The sequence below is a fragment of the Nannospalax galili genome, unplaced genomic scaffold, assembly GCF_000622305.1.
Source record: "Nannospalax galili isolate Female #2095 unplaced genomic scaffold, S.galili_v1.0 scaffold261, whole genome shotgun sequence".
NCBI lineage: Eukaryota > Metazoa > Chordata > Mammalia > Rodentia > Spalacidae > Nannospalax > Nannospalax galili.
In genome coordinates this window covers 2,360,935-2,370,303 of record NW_008345226.1, presented here as the reverse complement: position 1 = coordinate 2,370,303, position 9,369 = coordinate 2,360,935, and the positions used below count along the sequence as shown (strand labels likewise).

Below are 9,369 nucleotides of genomic sequence, written 5' to 3'. Positions count from 1 at the left end.
TGGGTTTTTGGACTCTGTTCGTGTTTCCTATGGACTGTTTCCACCACCTGGCACCCACCGTTCTCCTCTCCTGACTTTGCCTGTGATGCTGTGCCCTTCTGTGCTATACACTGTTTGTCCCCTTACTTGCAGGGGGGGACTTTGTACGGCTCTTAAAGAGCAATGCTGTTTTTACCTAGATAAGACTGGTACTGTAAAAGATAACATAAAGATCTTGAGGGAGGGGCTGGAGTGGCACAAAAGGGAAAGGGATCAACAGGATAGTTGGTATAAAAATTGGTTTTCCACATCACCTTGGGTTTCAACCCTCTTGCCCAGCATATTGGGGCCCCTCCTAGCCATCCTGGCTGTAATATCCTTCGGCCCCTGGGCCTTCAAAAGGATCACAACCTTCATTAAGAGTCAGATTAATGATCTGGCAGCTAAACCTATTCAAGTGCATTATCACAGGCTGGAGCTCGAGGATCGAGACGACCCCTTTGAGCCTGCCAGGCCTTATGACAACGTGATCAGTTGTCTCCTTGAGAGCTGAACTGGTCAGCCAAAGACGGGTAAGAGAGACCTTTACTGATAAGCAACCTAAGACAGGCAGGCAGCCGACACAGCTGCCCTAGCCCATGATGGGTGAGCATCAGATAAAAAGTTCTCCAACCTAAGACAGGTGTGGTTCCCTAAGGGATCATTCGGCCTTGGCCCCATGCTCTTGTTTATAATAAAAAAGGGGGACCTGTAAGGAGCCATGGGCCCCCTACCCAGAAACAGTAACTATTGTCTGTGAAGCAAGCTGTTTACAGCTTCAGCCTCTGACTTCCTTTTAAGAGTAGTCTGATGACTTTGTGAAAAACATGTTTTTCTGCCTCAACCTTGTAAATTTCCTCATCCTGTAAAAACATCCTGCCTCGTGGTCTGGCTGTGGAATGTGTGGTAAACAGCAGAAGGTTCCCGCCCAGCTTCTTCCGCCCTCTGCTTCCCTATAAAAGCTTGGAGTAAAGGTTAAAACTACAGATTTATTTCATTTCTTTGATTTTCTAAAGGACCCTCTTGCCCCATTCAATCCCCACTCCTCACTCCAGGTACCCCGTTGAAAGTCCCGCAGGCCGGGACAGAATGTTACACGTAATTATCATAATTCAAAATTATTTATTGTGCTAGATTCAGATATGAAATTTGAAAGAGGAATTAGGGACTGAAAGGACAACTCAAGACAAGGTAGAAAGAGAGAGAGCTGAGCTTGCCCAAGACCTAGAAGAGTTGAATGAGAGCCTGGAGATAACTAAGCAACAGGAAGAAAGATGTCAAAAGCTTTGCTATGATGTGGAGGAAGCCACACTGCACTTTGAAGCAACTTCTGACTCTTTGAAAAAGAGACATACAGATAGGCTGGCTGAGCTTGAAGGCCAGGTAGAAAGTTTACAACAGGTCAAGCAGGCACTAGAACAAGACAAGACTGACCTGCAGCTACAAGTGGATGACCATCTGACCCATGTGGATTAGATGACCAGAGCCAAGGTCGATACTTGGAAGCCTTCCTTATAGACTTCTGAACATGGAAGTAGTGTGGGGGGTTAATAGAAGGTATAATTTAAAATAAGGATAGCCTATATAGTCATATGTTTATTCAGTTTCCTAATAGTTTGCATCAATTGGTACATCTAATCAATTAATCTTTAATACCTTTGTTATCACTGCATCATATGACAGATGTTTACGAATTTAAGTATTGAGATTTTGTTTCATTTTAAATTGCACCTGCACAGACAATTTCAGTTCAAACCCCATACCTGACACTTACTAGCATTGTGAATTTGGGCAAGATATTAAACCTCTCTGAGGCTGTTTTCTCATTTATAAAATGAAACCAGTCTCAACTTCTGAGGGATATTGTGAAGAAGAAGCAAATGTGACAACTGGGACTATCAAAATCACCTTTAGCCATGCAAGCAAATGTATTAAAATTTAAAATATTATTTACAATAACAGATGAATTGCAATGGTTTCTATTATTACTGTTGTAACTGTTTTCAATATGTGGATTCTTATACATGTTTTCATTACCTGGCATTTAACATTAATGTTATAGTCACCATGATGCTCATGGTATTGTATGAGAATCCAGTCATTGACTCTCCCAGGTTTGGCTTCAAAACCATCAAGAACCCCACATGTTTTGTGAGCATATATAGCTGGAATTGTGGCACTTTCTTTGTCAGCCTTCAAACAGGCATGTGTCCAAACTGTTTCTTCATTTCTTTGCCAATCTGTGGGTAATGTCCTGTGCAAGTAATATCTGTGAGCTGGAGTTTATGAGAAAAGTTTGAGCGTGATTTCAGTCTATACATAGGCCAACCTCTTATTAAAATCTGGAATAGTTTCAATATTTTAGGCATTTATTAAGTGCCTATTGTATGTTAGATACTCATTAAAGATGGGACTTTTAGAATACTCATTAGTGTAAACAAGCTTAATGAGAGCAATCTTCAACATAACATGGGCTCTGCCTGGAGGTGTCCAAAGTTTTTGTTGGTCCAAGTGTTTTCCATAGGATACTCTGGCATTACCTTTAAATAGACCTAGTCTGTGACTACTGGTATTTTATAGTAATTAGGTTAACACAGACTGTTAGGCTTACCAACAGCTTTCACTTTTTCACCTGTTTCGGTTCTCAGTTTTCTCAGGTTCTGGAGTGTGTAATCTCTTGTCTCTTTAGTCTTTAATTTCTACAATATTTACTCTTTTTAGAGACAAGGTATGTGAGTGTGGCATAAATTTAGATTTAACACATATAAAGAGCCTTAAAAAGAGCTGAGTATGAAATAGTACCTAAATACTAACTTTTGCTAGAATTATTACTATTATTGCCATCAATAGAGAAGATAGAAGACATTAAAAATTATTTATAGATTGTTTCACAAAAACCTCTATGTAAAAATCTATAGAACTACAGAAGCCCATCTGTGTAAATATCCTGATCATATCTGACACCCCATTGATAATTGATTTGACATTCTTTCTTCTCTTGAAGAGTAAAGAATTCTAGAGCAACACCTAAAATCCAGGGAGTTGGATTTCATCACTGACACCTCTAGTCTGAGAAGCTTAGAACTCTTATGGATGTTATACTTAGAATTTGTTGCACTTGCTTAAAGTATAATATGCATTTTCTTGATGTTGCCTATGGTCTTTACTCCAGAAGAACTTAGACAATCCCAGAGCCTCATATCATCACCCTCCCTTTGTAGGTAACTCAGTATGAACTAACTCACTCCATCATGATCAACCTTTTTTTTTTTTTTTTTGCAACTCACAGGGTAATGCTGAGAAACTCTGTAGTTTGTATGAAAGATGCTTGAATGAATCAAACACAAAACTGGATGAGGTGACTCAGTTGGCCAATGACCTGAAAGCACAGAAAGCAAAGCTACATAGAGTGGTGAGTAGATATGTTTCCTTTACTGTGAATAATCCTTTACCTCAGGAGACTCATGGAGGCACATTTGAGAGTACACACAGACTTAGAGAACTTGAAGATTCTAGGAGAGTAAAATAGCCTGACAGTTATCTTGCTGATCTGTTCAACCTTCTGACATTGTGGCATGACATTGTCATCTACCAAGTTCATGCCTGAGAGCTGTACAATTGAGTTACAAAAAGAATTACCAAAAAATTTCATAAAATTTTATTTAAGTAAGCTTGCCATTTTGTGTTGGGAAGCATTCATATCTATCCCGAAGTGTCTGGGTTGGACTTGCCTGGATGACATGCTTCTTTTCTGGCAAAGGTCTGCTCTCTGTTGCTTTGGGAGGCCTTGCCAATAAGAAAACTGATGTGGAACTGGCAGAGTAAATCTGAAGATCAAAGGACGTAGGGGCTGTCCACACTATATAAGGATAGAATTCTTGTATGACTTCTGCCTCACTGAATAATTTTAAATCATGAACCTATGTTATTTTTATACTCAGTAAAAGCCATGTGGTATAATAGCCAATGCAGGCCTATATGATTAGGTCCCCATCATCTCTCTGGCATTTTCTGCCAGTTGGTTCTCTCATTTCACCTTAGCAACACTGACTTCTTTAATGTGCTTTAAACACACCAGACAAGCTCGTAACCTAGAGTGGCTGTCTAGCTGTTTCCTCTGCCTGAAATACTTTATTTATTTCAGGAAGACTTGGAGATGAATTAAGCCAGCGGCTATGAGGCAGCTGTCAAAGCACTCCTTTAGAGAACAAGGGATTTGAGCACTGTTAACCCACTTCCTCAATAATACTGTTGTGATTCTTTTTCCATAGTATTTGTTACCTTCACTCAGACTTCCTACTTGCAATGCTTGTTTCCATCTGCTGGAATATGAGTTCCACAAGGGCATGGGTCTGTTTTTTTCAATGAACACTGTCTGGCACTTATTGGTGCCTATAAATACTTGATGAATATTAAATCTAGGTAAGTGTCCAGTGGTTATCACAACCAACTACTATTTAATATTTTAAAATTTGTAATTTTTTATATTGTAGTAATCTTTTGGGAAATAAAATATTATTACATTTTGTACCTTTTTATACTCATTATTTATAATGATTGCTTATAGTCTGTCAAATAGATTGGCTGTAGTTTACTTAGCCATGTCTTGAACTTGTTTATCTACTGTGATTAGATGGAGTAGATATCTGTCTATGATTAAAAACACTTTCAGTAATATATTTTCAGGGACAAATTTTGTGGTAAATGAAAAGACACAGTACATTCTTAATGCTCAGAGGTAGATAATTTTGAGTATTGAGTGAAGATCATAGGCTTCATGACATCATTCTGTAATGTGTATCTTTTTGCATTCTAATAGACTGTTAAAATTTTAGAAACCAAGAGGTATCTGAAACTAAAGTTTTTATTGAGATTTTGTAATTATTGAGTGAAGATCATAGGCTTCATGACATCATTCTGTAATGTGTGTCTTTTTGCATTCTAATAGACTGTTAAAATTTTAGAAACCAAGAGATATCTGAAACTAAAGTTTTTTATTGAGATTTTGTAGATAACAACCAAAAATCAAAGGATATGGGTTCTGGGACAAATTCGCTATACCACTAACAACATGGCCAGATCATGACTGCGGAAATGTCTACTAGACCTAAGAAGCCAGGGTACTGTATCATGAAATCTATGAAGGAAAAGGCATTGCATTGGAGGCAAAGGCCTGCATTTGCCTACTCCTACTTACAGTGGTTATAGAGAAGAGGGAGAAGCCAACAGAAGAGGTAAAGTCCTGGGGTTTGAGGACAGTCTATGACAGGAGCTGCTTGGTACTTCTTGATTGGTTCTATAAAACTAAAGATCAGTGTCTTAATGACTAATCTTCAATATACAGTGAGGGAGAGTAAAACATTTTCATTTTCTACTTTTTTTTGTTGGCTTAGCCTGAACCTGTCAGTTAAACAAAATTCTTTATCAAAGGTCAGAGCTAAAATAAAATGAGTTGGCAAAATTAAAAATCTAGAAGAGAGCATTTCCATTTCTTGGAAGGACACTATATAGGATCCTTTCCTATTGCCAACAGGGTGTGTGATGGTTGGCCTTGATACACATCAGTCATCAGTGTACTGACTCCACATTCCAGAAGTATATGAGTATGTCTTGCCTAAAGGAACTTTTATATAAAAGTTGTTTGAATAGCCTTGGCAGCTTCCCCTTAGTGACCAGCATTAACACTGTAATCATGTTTAATGAGGAAGTCTGTGGGTAAGTTAGTGAAGTTACAATGGTTGTGAGAGGACCCTTGTGTTTAGGGTGCAGGACCTTTTCCTTCCTTTTTCTTAATGCCAATCTTTGCCTTTTGGTTTCTGCATAATTTAAAGTGTATACTCTTCTATGCCTACTCCCCCCACCCCTGAGTTCATGGTCCAGATTTTCTGTCAACACTACATGTTTCTTTCTCATGCAATGTCCTATGAGCTTCTAATGTCTGCTTTCAGAGGAGGCCTATACTACGTATAGTTAATGAAGCTATCAGTCAACAGTCTTCTGTGATATAAATCATTTGGTAGTCTCAACCTTCTAATAGATTGAATTTTTAGAAATCCTTTTAAATAAGATGCTTCACCCAGAGATTCTTGAAGTTTGGTCTATGGGATCTCTAGTGATCTTTAAGAGTCTTTGCCAGGGAATCTATAACATTAAAGCTATTTCAGTATAACACATATCCCCTTTAATTCTTTTTCCATATGTATTGATCATGTGCAAGCAACAACCATTAAAAACGTTGCAGGCTCATCACAAATTCAGCCAGCAGCACTACTTGCACTAGTAAGCATATTCACTAATATACATGCAGTTTTAAAAGTTTCACTTAAGAATGGCTTTAATGAAGTAGAAAAAATTATTTTATTGCACCTCACCTCTAAGTACATGTCTTTAATATTCTGTGTGATACAGCGTGAAATATGCATAAAGAACATCTGTTTCAGGCTGAAGTAAAGTAATTGACTGTCTCAAGTTCTAGCCTATGCTAGTGTCTTCCAAACATTTTTTTGAGACATGATCTCTCTGTGTAGTTCAAGCTGGTTCTGAACTTGAGGTTCCCCTGCTTCAACTTTTCGAGTGCTAAGGATTTCAAGTTTGTGCCCTCTTGTTGTGAGTGGTTTTTTCAGGGAGTATCATCTTAACTTGAACAAACAATTGAGAATCAAACTATGCTTATTCAGGTCTCTACATTTGGTAGATATTTTCTCAAAATTTAACAAAGTAAGCTTGTCATTTCAAGCTTTTAATCAAAATAGTAATTTAGAAAATATGTATATGCCACCATGAGCTAGAAGGCTTTCCATGCTTCAAGACTTCCCTGATGAGATCAGTAGTGATGTTAACAAATTTGATTTTTTATATTGTGTGGGATTTTAGAATTCATTACACATGTTTTTATGTATGTATGTAGATATATTCATTCTTTCATTTTTAAAAAAAATTTTAAAATTTAATAACCACATAATTAGAAGAAGCATTTCATTACAACTTTAACATATTCAGTAACACATTCCAGAGTAAGGACACATCTCTTTCAAAGGTGGCTGTAAATTTTTAGGTTCACAATTTAATTAATACAGTCATACAATATTGAACTCAGTATAAACCCTGTAAGACATAAAATTGAATAAGTTTTTACCCTTTAAAGAAGATCTCCATTTCATTTTAAGATATGTTGTTTCCTATATTTTTAATGCTGCTAACACTTGCATGTTTGAACATGTGTCTTTAATTTCTATGTATCTTATTATTACTAGTCACAGTTGGTTACACTTCAATTCTTAGTACCTGAGTATGGATATAAAGTCATCAGGTAGATTTCACTGGTAATGTTTATCACCTCTACTATTAAACTTGAAGTAAAATTTTTTAAATCTTTAAAATTATTTATTTAATAACCACATATTTAAAAGAAGCATTTCATTATAACAGCATTGACAAATGTAATAACAATTTCAAGAGGTAAGATGCATCTCTTTCAAAATTGGCTGTAAATTTTTAGATTTACAGTTGAATTATTACAGTTATACAATATTGCACTCAGTATAAACCCTATAAGATATAAAATTAAATGAGGTTAGAAACTTTAAAAAAGATCTCCATTTCATTATTAAAATGCACAGTTTCATACAGAAAAATTCACTTCTAATCACTATTTTTAAAAAATTTTTAATAACTACATGATTAGAAGAGATTAGAAGAAGCATTTCACTACAGCTTTAATATATTCAGTAACACACTACAGGGAAAGTACATCTCTTTCACAAGTGGCTGTAAGTTTCTAGGTTCTAGTTGAATTAATACGGTTATACAATATTGAACTCAGTATAAGCCCTGTAAGACATAAAATTTAATGAGTTTTTAACCTTTAAAAAAGATCTCCATTTCATTTTAGAATATATTGTTCCTGGCAGAAAGACTCATTGTTTTTGCTACTAACACTGGGATGTTGGCACATGCATCACTAATCTGTATGTATCTGATTATTATTAGTCATAATTGGTGGCACTTGGATCCTTGGCGCCTGTGTATGTCTATAAAGTCATCGGGTAGATTTCACTGGTAATGTTTATCACCTCTACTAATTAACATGACATAAACTTCCATGCTTCCTCCTCCATTACAACACATTTTTAAAAATTTGACTTTTTTTGTGTATATCACACTGAACATCTCAAACCATCTTATTCAACTATACACCCACTTCCTAGATGGCACCCTCCCATAGCCTCTGTCCCAAAACTAGAGCCCTTATACTCTGATATCCCTGCTACTGTCTGCTGTGTTGTCGGCACCCCCCAGCCATTCCCCACTACTTTCCCTTCTAGTAAATTTAGTCACCCTATCTAGAGGTCTTTGTTTTAGGAGGGTCAACTGTTCCTCATCTAGCAGCAATCAGTTGTCAATATTCCTTTAGATAAGATTGGAGTCTACTGTTCATTTTCCCAGTTCTATGCTGGGTTAATCTCTGGGAGTCCCTTGGGCCACCCTGGCCAACAACTCAAAAGAAGGTATCTCCTATCTGGCATTGTTGCTTGTTATGCAGCCTTTAGCTATGCATATGGACTCTTAAAAAATTATACGGGCTCCTTTAATCTTTGGTTATACTTTCCTTTTGGGTGTTTAAGGCAATACACTTGGCCCAGACAAACCAATTAATTTTTACTCTTAAGGTCATTTGAGGATCTGTTCCTCAGGGGTCACATGAGCTCCTTTCTTTTTACCAGTTCCACCTATGTAAAGATAAGTCAAAGGTCCTGCTCAACCATGGTTAGCTTTGCTTGGAAGCATGAAGGAAATGATTCCTCTGTGTTGACCCTCCTCTTTGTAGACTGGACACTGGTTCAAGTCTATCTGATGGTGTCTTCTCAGCCTCCTTGATCAAGAGGACAGGTGACCCAACAGAATTACAGGACATTTTGAGAGATGCTTATAGTCCCCTGGAACTAGTCAACCTAAGAGGGCAAGGAGCAAAAACTGTCTTTTATGTCCCTCTGACCAAATTATTATAGGCCTCAAAGTATGTTTGTTATACATCCAAGAAGTTTAGTTCCACCAGTCTGGTACTTTTAATTACTGTGTGTCATGTAGATAAATCTTGAGCTAAGACAGTTGTTCTCAGATAAACCTTACCTAGAAATATATTTCTTGATCTGCAATGTATAATTCGTCAGTAGGTTGTAGGAGTAATATGGTTCCCTCTGCTTTTCAAAACTAGCTAGGCATTGTTTATCTCTCGCATTGTCTCACCCCACTATCACAGTTTTCCCACTGAAGGTGCCCCCATTTCCCCCCTTTCTCCCTTAATAATATCTTCTCCTATGGTCCTACCTCTCTTGAGCTCCTTCTTTCCCT

The 9,369-nt window shown here is 37.2% G+C and overlaps 1 protein-coding gene across 1 annotated transcript in view; it reads left to right on the top strand.

The window, feature by feature from the left end:
• Window positions 1–9,369, top strand: part of Myh15 (myosin heavy chain 15) — a 197,465-nt gene that overhangs the window by 109,374 nt on the left and 78,722 nt on the right. Inside the window, 2 exon segments of the mRNA XM_008841432.1 lie at window positions 1,151–1,509; window positions 3,308–3,430. Coding sequence (XP_008839654.1) covers window positions 1,151–1,509; window positions 3,308–3,430 — 482 coding nt within the window.